General features: G+C 42.6%; 1 protein-coding gene across 1 annotated transcript in view; it reads right to left on the reverse strand.

The window, feature by feature from the left end:
- Positions 1-15063, reverse strand: part of GATB (glutamyl-tRNA amidotransferase subunit B) — a 189252-nt gene that overhangs the window by 135837 nt on the left and 38352 nt on the right. Inside the window, exon 4 of the mRNA XM_077477034.1 lies at positions 13660-13858. Within this exon, the coding sequence (XP_077333160.1) occupies positions 13660-13858 (199 nt within the window). The remainder of the gene's footprint in view (positions 1-13659; positions 13859-15063) is intronic.

Here is a 15063-nt window from a genome sequence, read left to right on the forward strand (position 1 = left end):
ATTTTCATTATTAAATATAACTATTTAAAATCAGGTAATTTTTTTTAAAACACTGTATTTTAATTGCTTATTTTTATCAATTTACAGAATGCAAAGTGAGAGAACAGAAGAAAAATCTAACCAATATTTGGTGTGACTAAACCAGCATCAATTATTCTAGGTACACTTGCATACAGTTTTTGAAGGATTACAGCAGGTAGGTTGTTCTAAACATCTTGGAGAACTAACCACAGATCTACTGTGAGTGTAAGGGGTCTCAAATCCTTCTGTCTCTTCATGCAATCCCAGACAGACTTGATGTTGAGATCAGGGCTAATTGGGGCCCTAACCATCACTTCCAGATCTCCTTGTTCTTCTTTACTCTCAAGATTGTTCTTAATGACATTGGATGTATGTTTGGGTCATTGTCCTATTGCAAAACATAGTTGGTGCCAGTCACATGCCTCCTTGATGGCATAGCATGATAGATAAGTATCTGCCTTTATTTCTCAGTGTCTGCCAGAAGCAGACTCCCAGTAAACCCACATGTCCCTACCTCCCATACGGGCAGTTACTGCCTTTGCAGTTCAGAACTGCAAGCCATCCGTCGCAATGGTAGATGGTAGTTGTAGTTCATTCATTCAAATAACTGTGAAAAAATGATGCGGCTATATGGGCAGAGCCCTACATTGCAACTGAAAAGACATTGCTTAAAACGGTCCCACTTCACATAAATGCAGCACAGCTCGAAAGCGACTGAGGAAGGATCCTGTGGTAATTTGGTGAAATGCAGTGCGATTATGTGGTCCATATACTTTGTTGGATATACTTTAAAATCGCATGTACAAGTTTGTTTTAATGTGATTTTGGGTGTGATTTATACTGGTTGCTAGGAGTCGGGACCCACCGGCACCCTAACAATCAGTGACTCATCCCTGCTGTGAGCAGCAGGGATGAGTAATTGGTTGTTAAGGAGCATGCACCCACTGGCGTCCTAACAATAATGAGTCACCTCTGCTACAAGCGGGGATTCCTAACAACAATGAGTCATCTCTGCTGCCAGCGGAGCGTAAAAAAGAGTTGGCATGACGCTTAATCCATGAGCTCCGGTCCCGGCCCGCGATCCACGGCCCTTAACAAGCAAACGCTGGCACAGAACGAATCAGGGGTAAGCCTCCAAGGCTCCTCACCCATCCCAGACACCTCATGGGAAAAATCGGGGACCAATAGTCAGTGTATCGTGCCCCACAACCTCCGTGGCCCTCCTCCCCAATGGACCGCTTCCTAACTAGGCCCTCATCCCTGGCCTCGATTACACAGGGGGACCCGGAGGATTACGTCACTTATAGCGTCACCGGATTTGCTTATAGCGGAGGATTCCTCACAGCAGCCTCCCCACCTGCCCCTGCCCCCCCCCCCTCTCAGCAGGCCCTCACATCAGAGCTGATGGACCTTAAACTCCTTGGCCCAGCAAGTCACCAGGGAGATAGCCCAGGAGATGGGGAGGATCTCCAGAGAACTCAGGGGGGAACTGGACGCCCTATGGGAACGCACAGCAACCCTGGAGATGAAATTTGATGAGACCCTGCATTACGTGCAGGCTCTTGAAGAAGAAAATGCTACTCTTAAAAACTGTCTCCCAATTGCAATTGCAACAGGAGGACCTCAAGAATAGGGAAAGGTGCCAAAACCTCAGGCCATACCTTCTTGGCCTCTTCAACACTCTGGCTCCTGAAATAGTGGACATAGACTGGCGCCTGGATCAGGCCCACATGTCCCTGGCTCCTAAACCCCCAGCGGGAGCCAGGCCTGGTGATATAGTGGTACGCTTCCACTTCTATGAAAGCAAGGAGGCCCTGACAAAGGCTACATGCAACAGGTCCAGCACTAAGTATAAGGGGGATAAAATTCAACTGTTCAGTGACCTTTCTCCTATTACGTTGGCCAAGCGCCGCTCTCTGACACCCGTCACGTCCCACCTTCAAGAGCATAAGGTCCCTTACTATTGGGGCTTTCCCTTCCGCTTGAGTATGGAGGAAGTCCAGCACACCCTGCGAGACTTCCAGGAAGGTGAGGCTTTCCTCAAAAAGCTGGGCCTTCCCCCGCTCCCTGCAGAGTTTGACCAAGCTCCTCCAACCACCCCAAGACACAGCTCTATCCCCTCCAGGATCTGGACCCCAATGAGAGGAAGAGGATCATGGGCTTACTCCACACCCCAATGCTCTCAACATTCCAGACCACCCACCTGATAACCTTTTGGGGCCCCATCAGGTTTGCATTATTTCTTTGTTCTCCCACGCAGGGGAACGTGACTTTTACACCAACCCCATCCCTGAGGGTTTAGTTGTGCCTCTTCAAGTGGCATTTTGCCTTGTTTGGATGCACCGCATTCTCTGAGTTCCCAGTTTGGTTGACTTTTAAGGTTTTGATATCTACTACAAATATGGTTTCCTCCCTCAACAGTTACCCTTGACATGGATGTTTTGAGGAGCACCTACAACACCAACGACCTCTCCGGTTCGTCGTGGCAGGATGTCATGGGCCTCTCCCCATTTTGGAGACTGCCGTGCTCCCCACCAAGTCCTTGGGCTGCGGCCGAGGACCCCTGAGTGGTATGACTCTCTCAGGTTTTTTTGTGTTGCTCGTTTTTGTTTTTTCTAGGCCGAGTCGGCCTTATGGTTGCTTTGCTTCAATATACCCAATGGTCCCTTTTTTGGATCATCACATGACCCTTTTTTTGGGGGGGGGCTGACATTTTTCTTATTTTATTTTTGTTTTTATTTTTCCTTTTTTATTCTATTAGGGTTTTTTTCTCTAAATTTTTTACCCGTAGATTTCATGTACATTTTATGTTTATATCTGTTATTAGGTATTTTTCTCAATATCACAATTAACCTCACCATTATTATTGACTGTCTTACTCACAATATGCTGCTAGACAGATTATTTCCCATTGTGCTAAGTGGCATCTGGCCCCACTGGTAAAGCGGGGGTAGCAATTTTAATAAGACGCTCATGTCCTATTCAGATTAGGTCAACCCACTTGGACCCTCATGGTCTTCATATAATACTGCAGGGATCATATTTGGCTAACCCTATGACGATCATGAACGTTTACGCTCCCAACTCAGGTCAGGTTAAATTTCTCACAGACGCTTTAGAGCACCTACAGAAGCTCTCCTCCCCCTTTATGGTAATGGGGGATGACTTTAATGATGTGCTCTCTCCCACCCAAGACAGGAAATCTCTATTCAACATTACCTCACCCTCTGCCTCGCACGCCCTGGCTACCTCCTTCCAAAAACTGATCCGAACACATCACATGTTTGAGGCATGGAGTCTACTTTTTTATTACTGCCCCCTTGATATCCCACACAGTGTGGTCCGAACTGGGTAATATAACCTGGTCGGACCACGCTCCCTTGACCCTAGACTTAAGCCTTTCAGCCGCTTTCCCCAGGAAATGTCATTGGAGACTCAATGAATCCCTGCTCAAGCACCGTGAAACTAACACTAAACTCGAGGTGGCCCTTACTGAATATTTCCTCCTGAACAAAGGTTCCGTGCCCAGCCCGTCCACCCTCTGGGAAGCCCACAAGGCCTTTTTTCGAGGACAATGTATTGCCCTCGGCTCACAAAAAAAGAAGGATGCCGCTCTCTTGAAATCCTCTCTATTGGCAGAGCTTCAAGATGCAGAAAGAGCTTTACTTCACTCCCCATGGTGGGCCGGCTGCGCACGGTAACTGTTCTAAGACACTGCATAAAATCCCTAGACATATCAAACATAGATAAATCGCTCCTGTGGGCTAAACAAAAGTTCTATGAGTTTTCGAACAAGTGCCACAGGATGCTGGTCTCTAGACTCAACCCAAGGCCCTTTCACGCCTTCCCAGAACACATCAAACTTCCTGATGGGACCCCCACTTTCTGCCCACAGACCATGACTCAGGTATTCGGTGAATTCTATAAAAAAAACTCTATAATTGCCTCACCCCCAAACATCACCCTCCATTTGAAGAGGCTGCTTTCGAGGAGTTCATGTCAGAATTGAAGCTCCCCAAGTTGTCAGACTTGGAAATGCAAACACTAAACGTGCCCATTACAGAAGACGAAATAACTAGCACCGTCAAGTCTCTTCCTCCTCACAAAGCTCCAGGCCCAGATGGACTCCCATATTCCTACTATAAGAACTTCCCAATTCTGTCACCTCACCTAGTGTCCCTGTATAATTCGCTTCTTCAAGGCAAACTCCCCCACCAACAATTCCTCCACTCCTACATCACGGTCATACCAAAACAGGACAAAGACCAGACCCTACCAGATAATTACAGGCCTATAGCACTTTTAAATTCGGATTACAAGTTATTTACAAAAATCCTTGCCAACCGTTTATCCCAATTCCTGACGAAGCTAATAGACAGAGACCAGGTGGGCTTCGTCCCTACCAGACACGCGGAAGACAACACCCGGCAAACTATAGACCTTATTGACATGTTGAACAGAGTCCGACACCCCGCCCTGATTCTTAGCCTAGATGCCCAAAAGGCATTTGACAGATTAAGCTGGCCCTACATGTTCGCAACCCTTACTAAATTTGGCCTACACAGACCCTTCCTCTCCGCCCTGACATCCCTATATTCTAACCCCTCCTCTCAGCTCTGCCTAGTTTTCTTCACTTCCCAATGACAAACGGGAGTAGGCAAGGCTGCCCTCTTTCCTCACTCCTCTTCATATTGTGCTTAGAAGCCCTGGCAGAGGCGATCAGATCCCACCCTGACATCAAGGGGGTCCCTATGTGGCAAAGGGAGTATAAAATATCCTTATTTGCAGACGATGTCCTCCTCACCCTGACTAAACCTCATATTTCCCTCCCTTCCTTGCATGCCCTACTCTCTCAATTTAGTTCCTTATCGGGCTATAAGGTCAACACGGCAAAAACGGAAGATCATGCCGAAATTACTATATTATTTTGAAACTCTACCTGTCCCCATCCAAATGACACAGATAAAGATACTCAAGCAGTGGTACCTCAAATTCATTTGGAATGGCAGGGCCCATAGAGTGGCTAGGTCGGTTATTTTTTCTCCCAAGGACTAAGGGGGCATGGGAGCTCCAGATGTCTACAAATATTATCTGGCCTCATCTGCGAACGGTGGTGTCTTGGTCTTGTCTCAGACCCCCAAACCGCTGGACAGAGATAGACTCCCTCTTTCCAACCCATCCACGCTCCTTAGTGTGGTCCCCTGGGACAACGGTGGACCCCAGGCTTCTGGGCTTATGCCTGGGTCTCATGTTGTTCACACTCAGACTATGGCGCTCCTGCCTTTCCAAATTTGCACTATGTTCCCCCTGCCCCCCTTTCTAATGTGCTCTTCAACCCCTTAATTCCCGACAGTCTCTCGCATGTTCGTATGTTCCCCTGGGCAAGAGAGGGACTGTTCCAATTCTGCCACTTCGTTCACCCAGTAATGCGTAAAATTAAACCCTTTCCACTCCTTCAATCTAAAAGCCAAATCCCGGAACACTTGAGGTATTCGTACCTCCAGATAACCCATTATTTTTCGACATTCTCCCCCTCTCTCACCCTCACCAAACTGACGCCCTTTGAAAGTCTCTGCTCCCAAGGCCCCTACCAAGCACAGCTCATTTCTAATATATACCACATACTCCAGGAGAAGTCAACTCTCACTGCTCATTCCCATTCCTACATGTACAAATGGTCGCAGCTCATACAACAATAAATAACAATCCCACAGTGGTCAAGAATTTGGTCTTCGACCTCTAAAATTTCAAGATGCGTGGCACAGAGAGAGACAGCATATAAAGTTTTAATGTTCTGGTAAAAGACCGTTGAGGTTATTCATTGATATGACTCCTCAATCTCTCCCATGTGCTGGAGATGCGGGAAAATTAAAGGATCCTTTCTGGTCCATGGTATCACAAATGCTCCAACAGACTTTCGCCACCTCCATCCCATTGGATCCTATCCACCTTCTCCTAGGCCTTCCCATCCTGGAGTTGGGAAGGGCGGCAAACAAACTAGCCTCATATGCTTGCAGCCAAAAGAGCTATACCCTCTAACAGGTTATCTACTCATCCCCCAACCCAAACTCAGCTGATACAAAGCATCAAGGACATACGTAAAATGGAACATATGACGGCTATGGTGGAGGATAGGATTGACAGGTTTGGTGAGATTTGGGCCCCCTGGGACACCTCGGCCTATGGGCTACCTCCTTCAACCTCAATGCCCTTCGCCATCCTGTCATCAATTTACCCCTAACATTCCCTGTGATTCCTACACCCCAATGTACCTTACTTTGTTGGTATTCCATGCTCTCTTCCTGGCTTGGCAGATATTCAAAGCCTACCCTCTCTCTTGAGAAAAACTATATAGGTATGAAGTCCTCCTTTGTCAGACAGTCCTCACGTTATTGAAGCTGAGTCCAAGCCCTAATTTCTACATTATGTATTACATGATGACCATGTAATGGAAATTTGTAGGTTCTGTATATAATTGTATTCTATTTTATATGTATTGCACAATGCCCTCACTGTGCACACGGCACTAATGTTTTCAGTACATGTTTTGCATTCTTTCGAGTCCTGATTAGAGCCTGCCTATGTAACGCCCCTTGTTACCATAAACGTACAATTGTAATATTAATGTGATGCCTACGTAATCATGTGTATAAAAACCTTCAAATGTGTCATAATAAAAGAGAACGGTTATTTGGAAAGATGCTGAGCGTATCTTTTGTGTCTGTTCCCTACAGGAGTAGTTATTATTAATTTGGAACCACTAATCAATATGAGGATAGCAGTTGCCTATCTTTAAAATATCTATGTCAGGTGGCGAGCCAGCCAGGGGGGTTTCCAGGTGACCCTGAGTATCTGAAACGAGGAGCTTGAGACGATCCGGGAATTTCTGATAATCAGCTGGCTGAGGTAAGCCTTTTGCTTACATATGAGTTATCAGACTTCCTTGATCGGTAAGGCATATTCGGGACAAAGGGTACCTATTTTACTCCCCTTAATCGAACTGTATTGATTGGTGGTTATATGTTATGTTGTCACTGTCTACTGTCCATCGGAGTGTTATAGATAAGAATAGTGCTGTTCACAGGTATATGTAGTACATCTGCTAGATAAAGTAGTTTAGAGGCAAGAGGGTATAGGCACACGTAGAGAAGACTGGCCAGTCATTATGGGCATTAAATTAAGTAAGGGAATGAAGGGTAAGAGACTCTCAAAAATGCCCAGTGCAAGAGGAGCGCTATATATGAACCGAAGGTGCGGTTCAGCCTATACTGAGCCCCTAGATTAATGGTTAAAGTGGACATGGATCCACAATGGGTAACTGGGTTACCACCAAAGTCCACAGGGACGAAGAATCATGTAGAGTAAACAGCTATCTATGTGAGCAGGATGGATCAAGGGTGGCAGAAAGGGACATTTTGATGTTAAGTTGTGGGATGAATTTGGGGTCAGGCACTACAACTAGTAAAGTCAAGAAACAGTAATGAGAGTTAAAACAGAATACTTCATATGTTGTCAGAGAGGGAAGATGGGGTGAGCACTAGATGAGCACTATGGCTGCCTGTCTGATCATAGAAGGTACAGCATGTGAAGTATAGTATTACAATACATTGGATACAAAGGATAACAGAACAAAATAAAGAAAGCAAAAGTTTAAGCAAGGAAGTATTAAAAAGAGTTAAAAGAAAGTGAGAGAATGATATGCATGTGTTGTGTATAAATGGGAAAAATTGAAGCAATTTTAGAGAGATATTCGTGTATGTTTGTGAATGATGGAACCTTTAGTTCTATCGCTTGTGTGTCATGTACGCAGATGTGACCCCCTCCTTTGTGCTCTCATGAAAGAATGTGGCTGGGATGAGAGGTTGGTGATAAGCTGGAAGGACACCATGCCAATTTCAGTTTTTTAGACAAAACATTTATAACAAAATGTGCCGGGTTAACGAATCTAATGATAAACAATGTAATCACAATTATTTTTGAATCTGTTTTCCAAACATGGCAAAATGAAGGTTACATTTAACCGTGTCTTACACAAATTGAATATCCTTTGATAGTGGAAACAGTACATTAAAAAAAAAAAAAAAAAAAAGGGAAATGAAGTAAAATTAAGTAATATGTCCCCATTTAAGGACATTCATCTGTGCATATATATTAGTGTGTGATATTGAAATTATCATATGAGTATTAATTTCTAATATGAGTTTAACAATTTTATTAATAAATATAGATATATTGAAACTGGTTTAGGCCCCTTTCACACATGCGGACAGTATGTCCGTATTTCATCCATCCGTTTGCGGATGAAATACGGACATACATGCATCCCTATGGGATAGCGGGTGTCTGCGGATAAACATCCGCAGACACCTGCTATCATCCGCCTATTTTTCTATCCCTGTCTGCAGAGCGGATCGGATGAACACGGACATACGATCCGTGTTCATCCGATCCCCCATAGAGGAGAGCGGAGAGCTGAGAGGGCAGTCCCTGCACAGTGTGCAGAGACCACCCTATCCGCCGCCGGCTCAGCGGGGACAACGGAGCAATCCCCGATGAGCAAGCGGATCATCACGGGGCGGATCATTACTGATCCGTCCCGTGTGAAAGGGGCCTTAGACAACCTTTGGTTGGAAATGAAATCCAGATTAATGAGGAAATTGGTAAAAATGGGATTAGTTTAGATTAAGATAACAATTTTGTAATTTTACATTTATTAAGTGGAAGGAAAAAAGATTAAGATGAGGTTGTTAATTTGAATACAGCTGCCATAATGTTTAACAAAGCCAAGATGGATGGGATACATAAAAAGTTTTTTCTACAGAAATTAAATCTTAAAGTCTGATAATAACTTGATGTGTGGTCCATGATGTGAGAGTAATAATAAATAACATTTTAGTATAACAGTCCCATCACATCAAGTCCACACACCCTGTTAGGATAGATGCTGCCTGCAGCCAGTTGTTTTACAGTTTTTGATGGCCGAGTGCTTTCTGGTTCATCATACATATTGTTGGTCCTTTAGTTTTTATGTATTTTTATTTTTGAAATCCAAAGCAGAATGTGTGGATTGTGAAATGATGTGCCCTTTTTGATTTTTATATTTATGGAAGCTGGGCCCAGTATTGAAGGGTTCACCCCAATATATCAGAGCTGTAGCTTTTATACAAAGGTGCTATTAGACAAAGTTAGAGACATTATTTTAGTCAAATATTTATTTTTAATGGTCCGACATTCTGCACAGCAAATATATAGCTAACTAAATGTTTGTCTAATGAAAGGTTTAAAATATGAATTTGTTTTGTTTGTTTATGTACAAATCTAACAATGAAAAATGTGTACATTTGAATCCAGCCACCTTATTGCCTCTATTGGAGGAGGCTGGAGACAAAGAAAAACCACATGTGTTAAATTGATGGTGTAGGAATCAGCTGCTGTGAGCCCAGTGCAGGACACACTCCCTGGAAACCCAAGTATTTACTTTTTTGTAATGTTATTCCAGGTTTTATACTGAGGGTGCAGTTTATCACCCAGAAGGATACTATGTATTCAGTAATTTGGAACCACTAATCAATATGAGGATAGGAGTTGTCTATCTATAAAATATCTATGTCAACCACTTGCTTTTATTTTTATTTTATTTTCGGTTTCCTCATGATTACAACTGTTTTTGTTTTGTTTTTTTGTTAGTTTTTTTTGTATATTATACTTTTTATTCATTTTCTAGTGTGTCTTTTGTTCCTCTCCTTTTTTTATTAATTATTTTTATTTTCAGTCATCCCGATGTCTTACCCTTTTGTTAAGCATGCTATATTTCAGACAATAACTATTCATTGTCAGATAAGTTTGTTCTTGTATAGTGTGAAAACTTTCCTCCATAAAAATACAATAAAAAAAAAAAAAGAGTTGGCATTAAAAAAAAAAAAGACAAAAAAAAACTGTGTGGGAGTTCCCTTCAATCCATACCAGGCTCTTCAGGTCAAAATTGCATTGCACACTTGTGAACCTAGCCTTAACATGAACGATCTCTCCAGTACACACTGCTGGAGAAAGCTCAAACACAAGGCAGAGAAAATACACTCTGAGCCTAGAAAAAGACTCCCGATGAGGTAGAGTTAGACTGACTATAACACACAAAAATACAAAAAGGAATCTAGTAAGAATACCTACACGTGTTTCATTAAAGTAAAAAACAGGAAACAACAGGACTAGAAGGACGAGGGGAGTTTAAGGCTAGGTTCTAACCTGCCCGCAGTCTGTAGGCTGGTTGCGGGTGCAGGAATCGCACCTGTATCCACACCCATATCGTGCTGCTCGTACAAGAAGCGCAGAGCTGCCATTCATTCTCAACACGTTTGCGGGGACCGTAGGTAAATTGCATGGTCAAAAAGACTTTGCGATTTCACTGCACCCACGTTTTTTAAAAAGCACATTTTTATTCCTGCGGTAAATGGGGGCACAACAGCCAAAAGCAATGGGCTGCCCTGCCCAAGCAAATGAGGGCCACACAGCCCACACAAGTGTAACTCTAGGCTAAAGGTGAGCTCCAGGAAATATTATTAGAAAGAACAGCAATAGGTAAGTGTAATAGGTTAATAACACTTGCCTTCATGCTCTTGTCTGAGATCCAGCTTTCTGAATACTGTCAGGTGCACATTGGTGCAATTAGCTCGATGCTTCCAGCCACTGTGCTCTCTACTTCCTGTCACAGTTATCTAATGAATAAAATGAGTTGCTTTAAAATTCAGCCCCATCAACATCTCAAGGATTCTGCAAAATGGTCCAAAGCCTTATTTTTGTGGTCACATGATAAACATACAGCATTGCTATACGTCTGTAGCGCCGGTACTTCTGATGAGTACGCGCTATGTCTGTAAATTTAGTTTTTTCCCCAATACTGTAGTTGAGTCTTGGGGTTAATTGTGTAAAATTGTGTTTTGGCATTAGTTTGGCTGGGCTGTACTAATGTTCTGCCTGGTCATAGATGGGGTTTGCACCTGTGAGAGGCATTAGAACGCAGTCTGGCTGGATGCATTGGATACCAATCTCTCTCTCTTTTCGCTCTCGTTTGTTTCGCTATGTATTCCGGGAGAGGGTACTTAAGGTGCTGAAGTCACGTGGTTCTGGGTTCCAGTCCAGAAGTTGCTCCTGACCAGCCCCCAGAGGCCCTCATGACCTGGGGTGCGGATTCTTCCATTTCCAAGCCTCAGAACTGGCTAGTCCGAGGCACAGTAACTGGAAGGAGGATTCTAAGGTGTTCGGGTGCCCTCTCGGGTTTGGAGAGTCCCAGCAACTCTACATGCAACCAGGGGAGGACTCTTCAGTAGAGGGCCACGCACGAGGCTGGCTGCTCAGTAAGAGCCTGGAAGCTGAGCTGTTATGGACACTGATTGAATCCGCATTTCTTACGGTATCGCCGGACCGGCTGCAAGATACTGGTACAGTAAGAAAGTTCCTACCTCTATCCTTCCGTTTGCAACTAAGTTCCTGTGAGCATCTAAAGTTTTACAACCAAGTCTGTCGCAGAGATTCTCATTTCTCAAGGAACCTCTAGCAACCTCTGGAGGAACCCTGGTTAAAAAACCCTGATCTATGCTATCATTGCATTTACTGCATTGGATATGTTGTGAGCCAACCAAAGGATTGCACATATTTACAATACATTTGATCAAAAACTGTACTATATGTTTAAAAATGTAGGAATCTAAAAAAAAATAAAAGCAATTATAATGTATTCGCTGTTGCAAAATCTATTACCTATACAGAACACATAGATGTCATAAAAACTGGAAAACAACACTTTTTCTAAACTAAATATAAACACTCCAAAAGGAGCAAAAAAAATTGATATTCTGCATTTTCTCCAGTAGAATTGTCCCAGGATTTATAGCACTTCTGACATTTCCACTGTCAAAATAATGGCAGCAACCTGAATACTCCTCAGCCCTCTCCTTGGGATCAGCTTCTGAGCAACACAAACCTGTCATTTTCCCTCCACACTGTCGTGAAAAGGTGATAGATGGGTGAAGTTGTGCAGTTCACCAAGATGCAGAATTAATAAGAGGCCATGTTACACAGCTGATTCTTCATACTGCAATACTTTATAATGATATCATAAAAACTCAGCACCGTCATGATCCTCTGAATGGTAATCCTAGAATCTCAGATTGGATTTAACAAGTCTAAGCCTTAGTTTATTGAAGATGTCAGTCTTGCTTGGCCTTTCAATTGCATAAAAGGGATAGCAAAATACACTTTACACAGTAGAGAAAGCAGTTAATATATTTTTTTTGCCACAGACTGTTAAAATTCAGTGGAAAAAACTGCAGCAATCTGGATTGTACTGTGTATTTAACTCTGAAACAGATATTTATTCTTGTTCAAGAGCATGCTGAATGCCGTTAGTAAGATATAAAAGTTTGTAACCAGGATCTTAAAAGTGGAGTAACACCCAAAAGTGGATCTGTTTCCTCCAGCTTTCTGGTGCCATTCACTGGGAAGCTCAGTTTGCTTCTGCTTCTCCTTCCTCCAGCTCTTATGCAGCTGAGAACAGAGAGAATGTGATCATTAATAAAATGGGAAAAAGGTATTTATACGTTTTTTATTTATATAAAAATGATTTACCTTTCATTTCTATTTGAAACTAAATGAGTTGTTTTACAAGGTGAAGATTTACAATCACTTTAACTTTGTCAAATATGTTGGTTACCAGGCTATCAATATTTTCACAGTTCTTGTTTACTTCCTTTACTTTATGTCCTTTATATGCCTACCGACTTCCACGCGGCTTGCCAAACAACTTCTGTATAGAAGTCAATGCAAGCTGCTCTGAATCGCCCTAAAGTAGTACAATAACCTTTATCTAAGTTGGAGTGACTTGAGTCGCTCATATTGAAATGATTCCATTACAATGCATGGAGCTCGACTTAGCCGTCTGACAGGTCACCCCTGTGTGAGCCGGCACTAAGGCTCCATGTACACTAGTAGCTCCTAAACTTGAATTTAGGAGCTTTAGGCATTTTTTCCAAAGCTCCTAAATTCAACCCCATAAAAGCCTACTGTATGTGTCCATGTACACATAGGGGGTTATTTACTAAAAGGCTCCACTTTGCCACTGAAAGTGCACTTGGAAGTAAAGTCGCTGTAGATCAGAGGGGGACATGTAAGGAAAATAAAAAACAGCATTTTAGCTTGCACATGATTGGATGATAAAATCAGCAGAGCGTCCACTCATTTCAGATCTACCCCTTATAATTAGAGCGACTGCACTTCCAAGGACACATTCAGTGCACTTTCAAGTGCACTTGCAGAGCAAAGTGGATTTGCCTTTCGTAAATAACCCCCATAGGCTTTTAGGATTGCTAAAGTGCTGCTCCGTTTATGGGAGGTTCAACCTCCCTCTCCTTAAGCAGAAGAATTTCGTTCAGGATAGGAACGTTTTGACCGACGGCCGCAAAACACACAAAATCGCGGTGCAATTTTGCCGTGTTTTGCATTTTCCCGTGGGCGGTGGTCAAAGTAGTTCAAGAGTACATGAAGCCTTATACTTAATATTTCAGAAGATTGTAAATCCTAACTCTAATCTACATGAACAGTGAAATGGAGCCAACTCTTCAAACAAATACAGATCACCACACTTACCTGCCCTGTTTAGATCAATGAGTGTCTGCCTCCTAGAGTCATCATGAAGACTTTTGCCACTATCTTGCTCCAGCTGGATCTGTTTAATCCTGACACACTTGGTGACCATATCATTCAGTTTTTTTCCAGTTGGATAGCGGTATGTAAGGAGCCCATTAACTGCGATTGGAAGCCTTTGTTGAGTAATTTGATAACCAGCCTGCAAAATAACATACCATGTTATAGTGAAAGGCATTTTCTCTGTTTGGCTTATTACATCTGGTCATTTGGCATATGACTCTCTGAACTATTCAATCATGACCAATTTGTTGCCATAGGCATCTGCTGCTGTAATATCATACTGGCATGTCATGCATTCATTATAGAATTAAATCAAACTCACAAATAATAACTACGTCTGATAGAAATAAATAAATCTAATTCCAGTGACATTAATTGATTTCTGGATCAAGAATACAAAAACTCAATGCTGTTTATAACAGATAAGCTAAATATCAGCAAACAACATGCGGCGTAAGGGCTCAAATTTATCAGTATGAAGCTACTGTTCCTAAAAATATGTAAATTCCTTTGACACTTTGGGATTGATTTAGTAAAACTGGAGAATGCAAAATCTGCTGCAGCTGAGCATGGTATCCAATCAGCTTCTAAGGCTGGCCATACATTATACAATTTTCCTTTAGATTTACCAAAACCATATGAGGGCAAACCTAAACACTTTTAATTTGTATGCAATCAGACAGACCCTTGTACTACACAGTTGAAGGTAAATCTAAAGGACATTTAATAAGGAAATCGTATAATGTATGACCAGCCTTACTTCAGCTGGTTCAATTAAAGGGATTTTAAAGCCTTGTTTTTTTTCTATTAAAGTGGTTTGGTACCTAAAAATGAAAGTTCATGTTATTAAAATCAACAGATAGCATACTTACCTAAACGAACCCTGAAAAAAAAAAATATTATTTACTTACCTTTTATTTCTGATGTTTCAGCTGACTTCCGTGTTGTCCTCCCGTGGGAGTAGGCATGGCTATCGTCCTCACAATGGTCCCTGGGAAATTTCCCAAGAATCCATGGGGGACAATGAAAGTTTTTCTTTCCTTGTCACTGCTCTCACTGAGCATGTGCAAGATGGAGCGGAGCATGCTGGGAGCCAGACGTCATCATATACCAGGAAGTAAATGCCTGTGGGCTTCAGACGCCCACAGTTAAAATGGAAAACACCAGAGCAGGTTTTTATAAGTCATCCTGAGGAAAAGATTTGTCGCGCCGGGGGTCAAATAAACGCTGGACGTGGATGCCAAGGTAGCACTCGCCCACCAGTGAGACAAATAAGAAAAAAATAAAAAAAGAGTGGAATCCCGCTTTAAATTAACAAACATGTCATGCTTACCTGCTCTGTGC

The sequence above is a fragment of the Lithobates pipiens genome, unplaced genomic scaffold, assembly GCF_037356315.1.
Source record: "Lithobates pipiens isolate NorthernLeopardFrog02 unplaced genomic scaffold, aLitPip1_a1.2 Scaffold_13, whole genome shotgun sequence".
Taxonomy (NCBI): domain Eukaryota; kingdom Metazoa; phylum Chordata; class Amphibia; order Anura; family Ranidae; genus Lithobates; species Lithobates pipiens.